General features: G+C 42.8%; 1 protein-coding gene across 1 annotated transcript in view; it reads left to right on the forward strand.

The window, feature by feature from the left end:
• Positions 1-13,374, forward strand: part of SLC38A1 (solute carrier family 38, member 1) — a 26,125-nt gene extending 12,751 nt beyond the window's left edge. The window contains exons 4-15 of the mRNA XM_010186516.1: positions 568-641; positions 2,255-2,347; positions 2,661-2,742; positions 3,016-3,098; positions 4,014-4,072; positions 4,210-4,335; positions 6,499-6,578; positions 7,743-7,843; positions 11,033-11,151; positions 11,704-11,845; positions 11,952-12,049; positions 13,001-13,374. Coding sequence (XP_010184818.1) covers positions 568-641; positions 2,255-2,347; positions 2,661-2,742; positions 3,016-3,098; positions 4,014-4,072; positions 4,210-4,335; positions 6,499-6,578; positions 7,743-7,843; positions 11,033-11,151; positions 11,704-11,845; positions 11,952-12,049; positions 13,001-13,102 — 1,159 coding nt within the window. The 3' untranslated portion in view covers positions 13,103-13,374. The remainder of the gene's footprint in view (positions 1-567; positions 642-2,254; positions 2,348-2,660; positions 2,743-3,015; positions 3,099-4,013; positions 4,073-4,209; positions 4,336-6,498; positions 6,579-7,742; positions 7,844-11,032; positions 11,152-11,703; positions 11,846-11,951; positions 12,050-13,000) is intronic.
• Positions 13,375-14,160: the final 786 nt, after the last annotated feature.

The following is a 14,160-nucleotide window of genomic DNA, read 5'->3' on the forward strand; positions in this document are numbered from 1 at the left end:
TGGTCATTACTTCCTGCAATTCTTCTATGTGAAGTCAAATTATGGATCAGACCAGGAGTGACATCAGTGAGGGAACACCAATCCCTGCCTGCACACAGTAAAAGCCTTTGGTTTCTGCCTTTATTTCCAAGGGAAGCCAGTTGAGCCTTAACTTCCCTTCTCTCCCTGCTCCTTGGATACTGGGAGGCACATAAAAAGCCATTTGGGCACCCCTTTGGTAACATGTGAAGATGTTTTTAAAATCTGAATTCTTATCTGAAAAGACATCTTTATTCTTGCTTCTTTCAGTATGGGGTGGTGTAACTCACTAACAGAGCTGCACTCTGCAGCTGCTAAATTCTACTTTATTTAAAGCTCTCTGCATGCACGGTTTTCTACCTCCATGGTGATGTGGTGGAACTGGAAAAAGCATGCGAGTTACATGTATTTTTAGGGCTTTTTGCATTGTCAGAATAGTATAAAAGTTATTTCAGAGGCAGCAAAAAAGCAGGAATATGACCTGACATGAAATATTGCAATGTTATTGCTCAGCTCTCACAGTAAGCTTTATTTTCCATTCTTTTGTAGGCTGCTTTTGGTTTCAGTGACGCTGCTGTCTATTTATTCAATATATCTCCTGTTGGTGTGTTCAAAAGAAACAGGTAATTTAAGATGTTATTATACCATTTCAGTAGAATTGTAAAAAGCAAGAGGTGAAAAGTACTCAAATGAGGCCATGTGCTTTGTGTAAGATGGGGTTTCTGTCACTTTGCTGACACAATAGAAAGACCTGACATATTTTGGGTCAGGAGCCCAGAATTAACAAGAATTTATGTCATGGCAATGGAGAAATGAAGAGAAAAGCTTACAACAAAGAGTGAATTCTGCTACTGTGAAATACTGTCTTCAGTGAGCTAGAAGGGACAGCTTATATAGTCTCTTCGCATTATAAAAAGAATTGCAGATGAAATATAATGAATCTTTGCCTGTGGTGAAGCTTACTTGGAGACAGTTTGTCCTTAATTGTTACTGTGAAATTCCTGATAGCCTTTGTGGTATCATAGGAGGTTTCATAGAATAATATAAAATGGAACAATTCCTCCACAGAGAGAAGTGTATCTGTAAGCAAAATATATTCTAAACACAGAAAATAGAAGTTACCTACAGTGTTAAATGTCACTGCGCTCTGAAGTCCAACAGGCTCTTTTCTTGGGTAACAATCTCTGAAGCCAAATTTTTGAAATTATCTATGCACAAGAATACTGTAATATTTTAAAAAGTAATTTGGACACACTTGAGTTACTGTTATAGCATGTATAATGGTAGCAACTGCCTATGTAAATTAGGTATGTACGCCTAATCGTGCACACATTTGTGCCCTGTTAGTTCCCAAAATCTAAACCTGTTTTCTATTCTGCTGGTACATTTAAGCTCAGATTTATTGTTTATACAAGTTTTAAAGCAGAAATGTCAGCTATAGGGAAATTTAGAGAAAGCAATGGGTTGCATTTTTTAAATAATCTGTACCGTGTAACATCTGCAATATTTCTCTGTCTGTTCTCATGTATCTCACCATCTTCACAATGTCCAGTCTTTTTCTCAGCCTAAATCACAGTCAAGGAAAAAAACATTTAACAGAAACACAAACCAATTAAAAGAGGAGTTTCTCAAGCTTGACAGGTATTTAAAAAGAGGTTTTAGTTATAATTTACACCTTTCCCTAACAAAAACATACCACACTGAGAATTCACAAGTTAAGGCTTCATCATTAAAAATTGTAAATCATGCTGTAAAATCAGTGGCTGCCCTCATCTGGATCATTCAGTCAAAGCAAGTGAAGTTGCAGAATCACGGTACTGTGCCTGCTGTGGCCAGGTTGCCAATGCTGACTTCTGGATCCTGCTGTGCTGAGTTTTGTCTGGAGAGGAGGCTTCGACGTCACTGTCACTGCGGGCACAAACCTAATACGCCGGTGCAGGGATACTATAACTTAACATGTCACTAGGGGTATAGACAGACTCATTAAAGGGATGTAATAGCCTCATTAAGAGCTTCAATTTCAAAAGTGACTGGTAGCCAACCATAACATTTATAGACGTCAAGAAAACATTCCTACATAAGTTTCAGCCCTAGTAATTACAAGAGAGCTCTCTATTTACTTGCAAAGGGCAGGTATGGCTGCACAGATGGGTGGTTTGCTGAAAAGGAATCATAACTGTTTCTACTCCACTGCTTTTGCTGCTGTATTTGCTACCTTTCTTCTCTTTTCATGCAGGCTGCATGGTGTATGAAAAGCTGGGTGAGCAGGTCTTCGGTACCCCAGGGAAAATGATTGTCTTTGGAGCTACATCTCTCCAGAACGTTGGAGGTAAAGATGATGAGGGGTATTGAAAAACAAAACTCATTAACGTCTTGATATTATGGCTGCCAACCAGCCAGGTTCCTCCTTCTCCCAGTGCCATCTTGGGATCTTCACGCTCCTCAGTACAGCTGTAGCTAACACCTTGCATGCAGCCATTTAAAAATGCTGTATCACTGTATGATCAGTAGTTTACAGTCAGTTATAGTCTGGGGTCTTCTATCAGCAGACACTGATGAAGGAAAAGGTTCAGGATGCTTCTTTGTACTTGTTCCGTAAAATATCTCCCGCATTTTCTAAACTGACTTTCTTCTTCTTTCAGCAATGTTGAGCTATCTCTTCATAGTCAAAAATGAGCTGCCTTCTGCCATAAAGTTTCTAATGGGAAAAGAAGAATCTTTTTCGTAAGTTGAATTAATTTTGGTGATTAAATTACAGAATTTAACATTGCGTACATAAGTTTAAGCATATGTTTATAAAAGCTCTTAAGTATTTGATACTAGGTTTGTCCAAAGTTTAGATATGGCCACCATCTCTCCTTTTGTAGGAGCTTGTAGGGTAAGGAGACCAAAGATGAATCTGTAACTGCAGCAGTCAAAGAAGACAACTGAGTGTGAGGAAAACCAGAGGGGGTTTAACGTGTGCTCATGATGGGGTTTTTTTAATGTTCTATACAGGGCATGGTACGTGGATGGACGGATTCTTGTTGTCACAGTGACGTTTGGTATCATCCTACCTTTATGTCTCCTTAAGAACTTAGGTAAGATCCAAATGCCATTGTGGGAATAAAATAAAGGAGGCCAGACATCATGCCACTGACAGCCACACTGGCAACTCAACTATAATTTTAAAAAAAGTGCTTTCATTGTAATCTGAGCAGCCTCCCTGGTCCAGGAATAATCCATGTTTTGAGCATCTTGGAACAAGTAGGCTTAAATTGTCACAGATGTTGAACAGAGTATAAACCAGCTTCATCCATACAATTGTGGACATCGATTTAAAAGATTATAGTTAAGAGGGTCTTCATTTCATCAGGCAATTCTATTTAATTTGTCGTCTGTAAAAATAAGTTCACAAATTGTGAGATTACAAAAAAATAACATTTTTCTATCAGCATCAAAATTTTTAGTGGTGAGCTTAATTGAAGTTATTGGACTTTGAAGTAAAATACGTATAGAGGATTGCATTTTCAAGTGTGTTTGAGTCCATGAAGTGAAGATGCCAGTAGGCACACAATGTATTTTTTAAAACCATGTCACAAGTTTTTGCACTGAAGTCCTGCTGGGATCTTCTTTTTAAGAAAATAACCCCTACTCACCTGATGTGACTTGTGTCAGAGAATCTGGGTCATGTTCTGATTGCAATTGCACATTTTCAGGTTTGCTTCAATTATCACAGCCCCTTTCAAACGTAAAATTAGTTAAACTGCCATAAAGGTGACCCTCGGGAAGTCAAACCACTCAGCACAAAGCTCAGGTCTCCCTCAAAGCCAGGAGTCTTGCAGTGTGGGAGACTCCCACACCAACAGGACATGCTTTTGTCCTGCCCAGAAGCTCTTGATACATATTAATTGTGTAATACATTTAAACTTTTCACAGAGCAGCAAAAAGAAGTAAAAACCAAGATATGGCTAATAAAATAATTTTGTATAAGATTTCCTATTAACTTATTTCAGGGTATCTTGGCTATACCAGCGGATTTTCATTAAGCTGCATGGTATTTTTCCTGATAGTGGTAAGTTCAGCCTGTTTTCTTTTTTGGATGATAGTCACGTGATAGGATATTCATAATTTCTCTGATGTTTTAATTTATATTTTGTTTTTATTAGTATTATTATTAGCAATTATAGCTGTCTTCTGCTCTTATTCTAGGTTATTTACAAGAAGTTTCAAATTCCCTGTGATGGATCGGAGCTAAGTGCAACATCATCTATCCTATCAAATAGCTCAGCACATGAACATATGTGTAAGCCAAAGTATGTTATCTTTAATTCCAAGGTATGTTTCTTTTTATACTTATTTTTCATTCCCACAATATATGCACCCACACCCCCTGTTCCTAAATTCTTCATGCTTCCACTCGTGAGCCAGTGGTGAAGGCACCATGGGTCTCTTTGCCCAGTCTTATGGAGATACTGTGTTTAATATACCTCCTTGTGGTACTGTTCTGCCCCAGTAACAGATAATGCTGAGGCTGTCAGCCCGAGCTACCACTGGACAACAAATGCTTTCTTTGGGAGAGTTTTCCTTTCTGCTGCTTCTTCCTATCTGTGCTGCAACTGTGCCTTTAGGCTGTAGTTCAGTAGAGGCTGAGTAAGCCATTCCTGCATCCAAAGCCCAGAAGTAATCCCTCTGTCCTTCTGCACACAAACCACTTCTTTGTGACAGGATATGTGTCTCTGTAGCCATATGGTGAACTAGACTGGGAAAAGGATACAGTTGAAAGCTAATCCAGCAAAAATGTGATTGCCTTTCAGCTGGATGCTTTCCCCCATTGCCACACAGCTGCAGGAAAAGTTGTGCCAAGAGAATGCGAAAGCAACTGGCTGTAGCTGTGGGAGCAGGAGGATTGCTCCTGTCAGCTGTGCCGGGGTGCAGTGCTTGTCAAACAGCATCTTATCCAGCAGGGCAGGGTCCTCAGGGTGTCCCAGTCCCATTCATAGGGAATGCGCATGTACAGCACATGCATGCAAAAATTAATTTTTTTTTAAATTCATCCTACCAGCTTCAGTTGAAGAAACCAATCTGACCACTTTTCTTTTCTTTGGGGTAGCCATCAGCTCACATGTGATGGACCAAGAATTAGTTAACTTGGTGTGCAATAGCAGCTTAGGTATATTTCAGATAGCATTCAAGGGCAGTCTTCTACAATAAGTGCCAGCATTTGCCTCAGAGTTGATGGAGGCGCATCGGAAGGACCAGTCCATCTGAATTAGGCACACTGGAGCTGCCCTTGAGGCCAACAGTTTGCCATTTTAGCAACTTTGGTGTGTGGGAGGAGATAAAGACTTTCACAGAATCAGAGGATGGCTGAGGTTAGCAGCGAGCTCTGGAGGTCTTTTGGTCTAGCCACCCTGCTCAAGCAGAGCCAGTTGCCCAGAACCAAGTCCAGGCAACTTTTGAATATCTCCATGGACGTATGGAAATATGCATCCATGCTCCACAACAGCAGCGTGCTGTGAGTGAGGGAGAGGATGTGGCACAGGCCTGGAAGGACCAACCAGTGTGTTTACTGAATCTGCTGGGCCTGGGGTGTACCCTAGGAGGCCTTCTGTGGGAAGGGGATGCCTGTGGCCAGTGCACACAGATCTCAAAGGTCTGGGGAGAGCCGCCTGTTGTGTTGGATTCTTTTTGCCCTTGCAGGAGGGCCTGTTTTCATGTGATCTATGCTCCTACCCATTCCCTAGGGAGAATGGAAGTGCTTGGGCACTGAGATAATTTGTGAAGTTTGGCTGTACACTGAGCACTGAAACCCACTCAGGTTTTTGGTGGAGAAAGGGGTGAAGTGTCCACCACCCCACGCCCCCACCCCACCCCGGAGGCCTCCTGCGCTTCATGGTGACGTAATGGTCTCTCTCTTTCCCCAAGAAAAAGTATGTTCCCTCCACAGCCCTCCTAGCCCTTTTGTTGGCCTGGGAAATGAAGGGACTCAGTCTGGTACCTTGAAATATCCATTTATTTGTAAGTTCTGCATTCCTCTTCTCTTTTCTTACAGTCTGGATATGGGCTTCCTCTTCAGGACTTCAGCCTTAGCACCACGGGTGCGCACCCCTCTCCATGCCAAGGCAGGGTAGCGTAGCGGTGACCCCACTATACGTCCCTTTTACGCATGTTGGTGTGTTAGTAATGGTGGCAGCAGCTGGGCAGGCAAATCCATCCCAGGGAGCAAAACCAGCAGCTGCATGGCATCCAGCGCCGTGCTCTGCGAGCAGAGTCAGGACTGTGCTCGCACGGCCAACGTGAAGGCTTTGTCCTCCCATTGAAAGAGCACTGCTCTCCATTAAATACATGCTGACAGGTCTTCTGCCTTCTCTGAGGGCTCTCAATGCTCAGCTGAAGAGTCCAGAGAGTTGGGAACTGAGGTAGTTGAACAAGGATCATTTCTTCGTGCTGCTGGAGGAAATACTTATTAACTTCTTCTTTGAAATTCTCTCCGAACAGACCGTGTATGCTTTGCCCACCATTGCTTTTGCATTTGTGTGCCACCCATCAGTCCTCCCGATTTACAGCGAACTTAAAGAGTAAGCCTTTCTCTTTCTTTTTCCCAGTTAATTGTTTTGAACTGCTTTGTATGGAAAATGTTAGCGCAGAGGTGCTCTGAGTCATTCGTGCCATTTGGAGGAGATGGCAACACCATCTTTAATAACACCCAACAACCCGACGAGTGTGGCTGTCAGCTAGGAAATCTGGCCTTCCAGGCATGCCACTGGGGCGGGGGTGAGGGAGGTTGAGCATAATCCAATACTTTGGGAGGTTTCTCTGGAAGTACATGGCAGCCTGGGGAAAGCCAAGTTGTGGTGGTCGTTATTTGGCACAGGAGAGAGGCATATGTTCAGCCAACGGCGTTTATGTCAGTGCAGCTAAAATTCTGTTATGGTATCAGGAGAAAAAGAGTACTTTCAGCCTCACCTGTACTAAAAGACTTTTGTCTGTACGGCTGTCTTGCTGGCACCTTTGGCTGGGCCATCGCTGGCAGCCGGGCGGGGCTGCAATGGGGTCCTGGGCCATGTGGGGGAGCCCCATTGGAGAGGTCAGGGTCAGTCAGACCCATGGGAGCCCTCAGGTCCCGAACGCTTGCTGGGTGCTTTGAGTTTCAGGTGACTTAAGCAGGTTCCCAGGTACCTCTTTAGGGCATCCCTGTGTAGATTTAAAAGTCATAAGTTTAAGTACTGGAGTGGGAATATTTCAGAATAAATATCTAAAAATGAAATGTTTACACTTAACATATTTTACAGGTCTGTAGTGGTCTGCATGAATTAATATTTTCTAAGCATGGGGACACAAATGTTTTTCTGCAAACATTCAGAATGTTGTTTTGGGTTTTGTTTTTTTTCTGTGTATAATTTTGCTTTTCCTTTATTTTGGCCTCTTAATTTAATTACTGACGTGTTTAAGAGCTGTACATCTCCACTTGGCCTCACTCTTCACTTTGTTTAGGTGGGAATAGCCAGGGAGCAGAGCTACAGGGCAGTCCCACCATTTCTGGACTTTAGCCCCAAGTAGGGTCCGTTTCCCCAGTCCTTCTCTTCCTCGTGCAGCTGTCAATGAATTCCTGGTTTAAATGAAAATGCATTCATGAGTCTTCCCAGAATTATGATGTTTATGCAAGGACTTAAAACATTTTTTAAAAGCTATTGAAAACTCCAGTCCAACCATTTTTATGTTTTTTTTTCTTCCTTCTCTAGCCGTTCACAGAAAAAAATGCAGTTGGTTTCAAATATCTCATTTTTTGCCATGTTTGTGATGTACTTTATGACTGCCATATTTGGCTATTTGACTTTCTACGGTAAGTATGCAGTTCTTTACTGATCACAGTAGAAAGGGAATACATGTGAAATCAATAGCGTATCCCAGCTGGAAAGGAAAGTCCCATACACTTATATTAAAATACTTTTTCATATAATTTTCCGTAATGTTTTCATATAGAAGGTACATATCCTTTCCTACTTTCCCCACATGAATGAAAAGCACAAGTGAAAGCAGTATTTACGAAAGGTCTATTCAGAATAGGAGGGACACTTTTATTTAACACAATTGAGGATTAGCTGTGCCCCACTAAGATTTTCATTCCAAGGTCCTCACTCGTGTACACTGGTGATGACTGAACTGTTCACATCTGCATAAAATGAGCCAGAATTGAGAGCAGGTCCTAGGAAATGGGTATCAAATCAGCCATCACAGCTTTTTCGTTTTCTTATTGAGGCTCTCATCATAGAGAAGAAGGACCACATGTTTTCCCTGTGTCCCTAGAGCTAACCCCTTCCGGTTTCGGTTAAATAAACTGGCAGTGAAGGTGGGGAAGCTTCGAGGGTTGTCCCAGTTCAGCTGCCAAAGGATGGTTATTTCAGTGTTCAAAACTGGTGCCTTGTCTCTTTTCACACATATCAATTTACTTAAAGAAACAAATTATGTTGTATCGCTAAACGACACAACATGTATGCCCTAAAGGCACAATTAATGAGTAAAGTAGGATAAAATATGAATGTTACCTAGGAAGCTACTCCCATGTTCCAGTGTAATGGGAATGTTGAAAAGCAGTGTCTTTTTCCATGGACCATTAAGGGGTTACAAGATAGATGACAGAACTGATGTTTGCCTTTTACCCAGAGTCACCAAAAGATCATCAGTCTTCTCCACCCTATTTCAAGTGACCTTTCTGTTACAATCTCCTCATTCATGATACCATTCCTTGTGAGCCACGTATTGCAAAAGAAAGAAAATAAGTAAATATGAAATGTGGCATTTTTTTTTCCAAAGGTGTACCTATCTCCTATTTGTTTTCTCAGGCTCTCATTCTGATTATGAGGCCTTGAGTCTGCATGCGTTGAAGTAACTTGAGGTCATCTGTTCTAATTTTCCCAACAAACTGCAAATACGCTGCAAGTGACTACAGCAACAGCTGTTCTCATCCAACTGCTCCCATCTAACACATTTTTCATAGAAATGCATCAAATTAGCAGCCCCAGGGAGCAAGTGGGTGTAAATCAGCGCGGACCCCTTCGCTTTGGCAGGGAGCAGATTCTGATGTGATTGCCCCAGGGATCTGAGGAGGCAGATCCGTGGCGCTCCTCTCTGGGCATCTCCCACACCCCTCAAGGACGAGGGTCTGGAGTCCATGGAGGAGGTAGGGGCTGCGTCCTTCTGGCCCTCCCGAGGGGAAATGGCGGAGGAAATCCCTGGGGTGTCTCGTGTGCCTCTCCCCACATCAGGTGTCCTTGCTTACCAGCGCTGAGGGCCCGCGGGTGGAAGCTGTGCAGCTGCGCTGGTGCTGCTGCAAGGGTCAGTGCCACCACAGGCAGCCAGAAAGACACCGAGGGAATATAAAACTCCTCCGATTTGATCCTTCTTCCCCTTGAGACTGACAAGACCCTACCTTGCATATGTTTGCTTACAGTTTTCTAACCCTCTTCTCTACCCTTACCTGGGTAAGAACAGCATTTTTACTGTGGCCATTTCTTTACACAAATAGTACTTGTCTGTTTGCTGTATTCTCGAAAGTGTTGCAGTGATGACTATATTTACATTGCAGAATTACAGAAAAGAGGTGTTTTTCTTCCCCTAAAAGGTCACACTGTGGTTGGGCTCTGTGGTGTATCTAGCTGAAAGGAAAACAGACCTTCAACTGTAAGCCTTGCCCTTCACTTCCTACCTGGCTGCAGACCGTGAGCGGTACAGAAGTTGCAGTCTGTGCTTGCAGGAGCAGAGTAAGCTCTGTGTTGCAGAAGCTGTGCATGTGCCCGGCTTGAAAACCCCACTCCTAATGTGCAGGGAGGTGGGAGAGCATTTTCTTTCTCCTGGTGGGGATTCAAACACTGCGTAGGTGGTGTTGACCCATGGTCTCTCCCCAGAAGGGTGTCCTGGGGGGAGCACAGGCATTTTGTCACAGAACAGATCCCTCTGCCTCCAGCAATATATAAGGTTTTACCAAGTGCCAAAGATTTTGAACTAGATGTGGCCATCAAGTTCCCTTTAAGGACTTAAGAGCTGTTACCTTTTACCATAAGCTTTCTAAGAATAGCAGCAGAAACAAAACATTAACCTAAAAAGGGGCAGTGAGTATGTTTCTGTGGCTGTGCTTAACAGCCATCCCCTTAGGTTATTGCTTCTAGATATTTAAAAGTTACAAAGCAAACACATAGCTTCCTCAGCAAGATGGTTTTCCTGTTGGTTAGCACATGCAGACCTGCTCTGCGCTATTTATCACAGCTTCAAGGAAACGTTTTTTGCAGGAGGTCACGTTAAAATATCACCAGCACCTCCCCATTAGGCACCCCCCCGTGATTTGTCTTGGCTGCTGCAGCCGCCAGCCGGTGCGGGGGCCGAGCTGCAGGCGCTGCTGGGGTGGGGGGTGGCAGGTTCAAGAAAAAAACCCATCAGGGGAGCCCTCGGAGGAGCTGCTGAGGGTTTGGACTGCAAATGTCAGAACGCCCCACTGAGAGCTGACCCGAGATAGGCTTTGTTCTTGGTTGAGAACAGGGGCACTGCTTTTTGCTGGAAGTTTATTTGCTGTTTAGATTAATTTGGCTCAAAACCTTGTAGTTTATATTAAGTTCAGCCATTGCAGTGCATGTGGTTATTTTTATATCATTTGAAACTTTAAAAAAATAAATCCCACAGAACCAATTAGAAATAGCTTATTTCACTTTACTTATTTTTTATATATGTATATTATGTCAGCAAGCTTTCGTGTATGTCTCACTGTTGTCTTTCCTACAGTGAAAATTACCTTATACTTGGGCATGTGCTGTCTTGAGTTAGGACGCATTCCTAAATCAGGTCTCCAAAGGATTAATCTGGAATAATGGGATCATTAGGATTTGGTTCAGAGCACTGTTTTAACTCAAGAACGTTTCATTCCATACTCTTTTATTTGCAGATAAATCACTTGTTGTACAAGAAGGCTGTTGTTAAGCCATGATTTTTGTGAGCGGATCGCCTGTTTGCCAGAACACTTACCTTACTGTCTTTTCCATAGACGATGTGCAGTCAAATCTGCTTCACAAGTACCAGAGCAAAGATGACATCCTCATCCTGACCGTGCGCTTGGCTGTGATTGTTGCAGTGATACTCACGGTGCCGGTGCTATTTTTCACTGTAAGTAAAAAGCTCCACACGGTTTGGAAGTCGGTACCAGCTGTAAGCGGCTGTGCACGGTGTGCATTTCAAACCACAGTCCAGCAGTTGCTGAGTCAGTGATGTTGCAGCTACACAAAAAAGTCCTGAGCTTGGATCAGTGTTTTCCCACACAAGAATCCCACTAACTTCTGGAGTTCTCCCTGCAGGAAATAAATTAGTCCCTTTTGGTCTTAAATCTGTTTTAAATTGAATTCACAAAGGCCCTCTCTTACTTCACATGACCTCACTGGAGCAGGCTCAGAGGTGAAATTCATTTTTAAGTGCAGAAGGACCTCAAAAGGCATATTAGAAAAGGAGCAACATCCTACGGCAGATGTGTACTTACAGTTTTAAAATAGCAAATTAATTTTAAGGATTATTTGAAAGGGCATTACATCAGAGACCTCAGAATTTCTGGTGGATCTATGCAGCACTTCTTGTTGCATGAAGAACTGGTTAAAATAAACATGGAAAGTGTTGAAGTGGCTTATAGACTGTTGCTGACGGAGAACTCTTTCTCTTTTCCTACAGGTGCGTTCATCATTATTTGAGCTGGCCAGAAAAACAAAATTTGACTTATGCCGTCACGTTTTGGTTACTTTTGTTCTTTTGGTTATCATCAACCTATTAGTCATTTTTATCCCATCCATGAAGGATATTTTCGGAGTTGTAGGTACAGTATCCTGGTTTTGTACTACTAATAAAAGACTTGCTAATCAGCAATGCAATAATTAGCTGTTGCTGAGAGCTCACAAAAGTCATTTGTTTGTTTTTTGCAGGGGTCACTTCTGCCAATATGCTGATTTTCATTCTTCCTTCATCGTTGTATTTAAAAATTACACAGCAGGATGGATCAAAGTTGACTCAGAGGATTTGGGTATGCTTTCCTTTCTCATCAATACAGTACTTTCATCTTGTCATTCCTTATAATCTGCTAGATGCAAAATGTACTTAATTTGAACATATGTGGAGCTTTATGATGTTACTTTCTCTCCTTGCTTTAGTCAGCTGGCAGCCGTGCTCGTCCTTCTCCTCTGCTTACCCTGAGGGTCTCACAGCAGAGTTGCCAAACCCTGCAGGACACCTTGTGTTCTGGGGAGCCCTCCTTTGCGGGGCGAGGGGCTCTTCCCCTGGCTGGTGAGCAGCAGCTCTGCTGCAGCCATAGCTGTTGGCAGGGTGCAGGTATCCCTCCAGTCCCCTTTGGCAACCCTTTCAGACCAGCAACCTTTCTCTTTTTCAGCGTGTTGACCCAGAAATCGTGCAATGTGCTCTGTCTGCAGTGCTCCTCGTGGTTTTAATGGACCCGATTCAGACTTGAGGTGCTTCCACCAGAAGCAGCCAGCTGAAACATTATACCTTTGGCACGCACAAGCAGATGGGAATGGGCCTTGGAAAGGTTTTGTAGGAGCAGACAGACAGGAAACCCATGTTTCACTTGTGACTCCATCCACAGACCCCAAGACGAAAAAGCTGAACTTTGATGCACACATATCTGGTTGGAAGAGTGTATTTATTTCCATGAGGCTTTGAAAAGAGCAGAGCTGATCGGTCCTAAAAACAGACTTGCTTAATCCTCTTTAGGGATGATCAGTGTTTAAGAAGTGAATTGAAAGGAGAAAAAAATTGGTTTTGGTGTTCAGCTAGTAATTATTAATGACGCTAATCTGTTTAAATATCTATGGGTCTTGTCTTTACCAGACATGCTATCCTGTTTTAACTGGTAACTTTGATATATCACCTTGTAAATCTCCTTAAGAGGAGAAGTTAACATACTTGAATTAATTGCCTTTTCTTTTTATTCATTAATTTTCTCTCCTTTTTATTCCAGGCCTCTCTTTTCTTGGCACTGGGGATAATGTTTTCCCTAGTGAGCATTCCCTTGGTTATCTATGACTGGGTACAATCAGGAGGCAGTGCCGAAGGCCACTGAAGTTCACCTTCTGAAAAGAAGATGTCCCTGTTTGCTACACACCAAAATCGCAACCATCCGTTCTGTTATCTATTCCATCTTTTGTGAGTTTACTCAAATCAAATCCAAATAATGATTATCCAGTACCGAAAATACTGTTATGGGTGTATTTTCTTGCAGAAAACAGACCCATTTTTCCAACAGGCATATCATTCTATCCCCTGATACTGAGTTATCAGATCAGCCTAAAGTCTGTGTTAATTGTCTGAGAGACCATATAGAGCATTGCTCATAGAAATTCATCACAATTAATTTGTTTCCCCTCTTCCACCCATGAATTGCATTGTTCCGTTATTATCCTTAGCCCTTCAACCATGAGTTCTGCTCGTTTAGGGCAGCAGCACCTCTTGTTATCAATCCCAACTGGAGTGATGTCAGTTCACACCCTTCCCCCTCTCTTTTCTTGCCAAAACTCTGCTCTCTACAGTTGTATGCATCCGGTTTGTTGGTGTGTTTGTTTGTTCTGTTGCTGTTTCATGCACCATTTGCCTCACTGGGTTAAGCATAGCATTCTGGATACAGACATAAGAAGCACCACAAGAGCATAAATAAGCGTTGTATAAATGTAGGTCCTAAATTTGGTGCTCCTCTCTGCTGTTCTGGTTGGAGAGCCAAGCCCAGGGCTTGGGGAACAGATCTGTGTGCCTGTGTGTCCTTGTGATGGGGTGCAGGGCACAGAAGGACAGCCACCACCACCAGCCACCATCCCCCTGGCAGACTTCAGCTGGAGGCTGACCAGAACTAGACTTGACCCCACGCCATGAGTACTTGAGCCTGAAGAGAAGCAGATCCTTGGAAGTTCCCCTAGGAAATCTGCATTTTCTTACCAATGCCCTAATTCTCTCTCAAAAAAAAACCAAAACTGAAAACAAAACAAAAAACCCAAACCAAAACAAAAAACCCCCGCAAGCTTATTTTATCAAAACCTACACATTTAATCATACTTCACACCTTTTCCGTTCTGGGATTCATTTGTACATACCTTGTAGAGACTGCCTCCTTGTGTCTTCTCCTCCTCC

The sequence above is a fragment of the Mesitornis unicolor genome, unplaced genomic scaffold (genome assembly GCF_000695765.1).
Source record: "Mesitornis unicolor isolate BGI_N332 unplaced genomic scaffold, ASM69576v1 scaffold28126, whole genome shotgun sequence".
Taxonomy (NCBI): Eukaryota; Metazoa; Chordata; class Aves; order Mesitornithiformes; family Mesitornithidae; genus Mesitornis; species Mesitornis unicolor.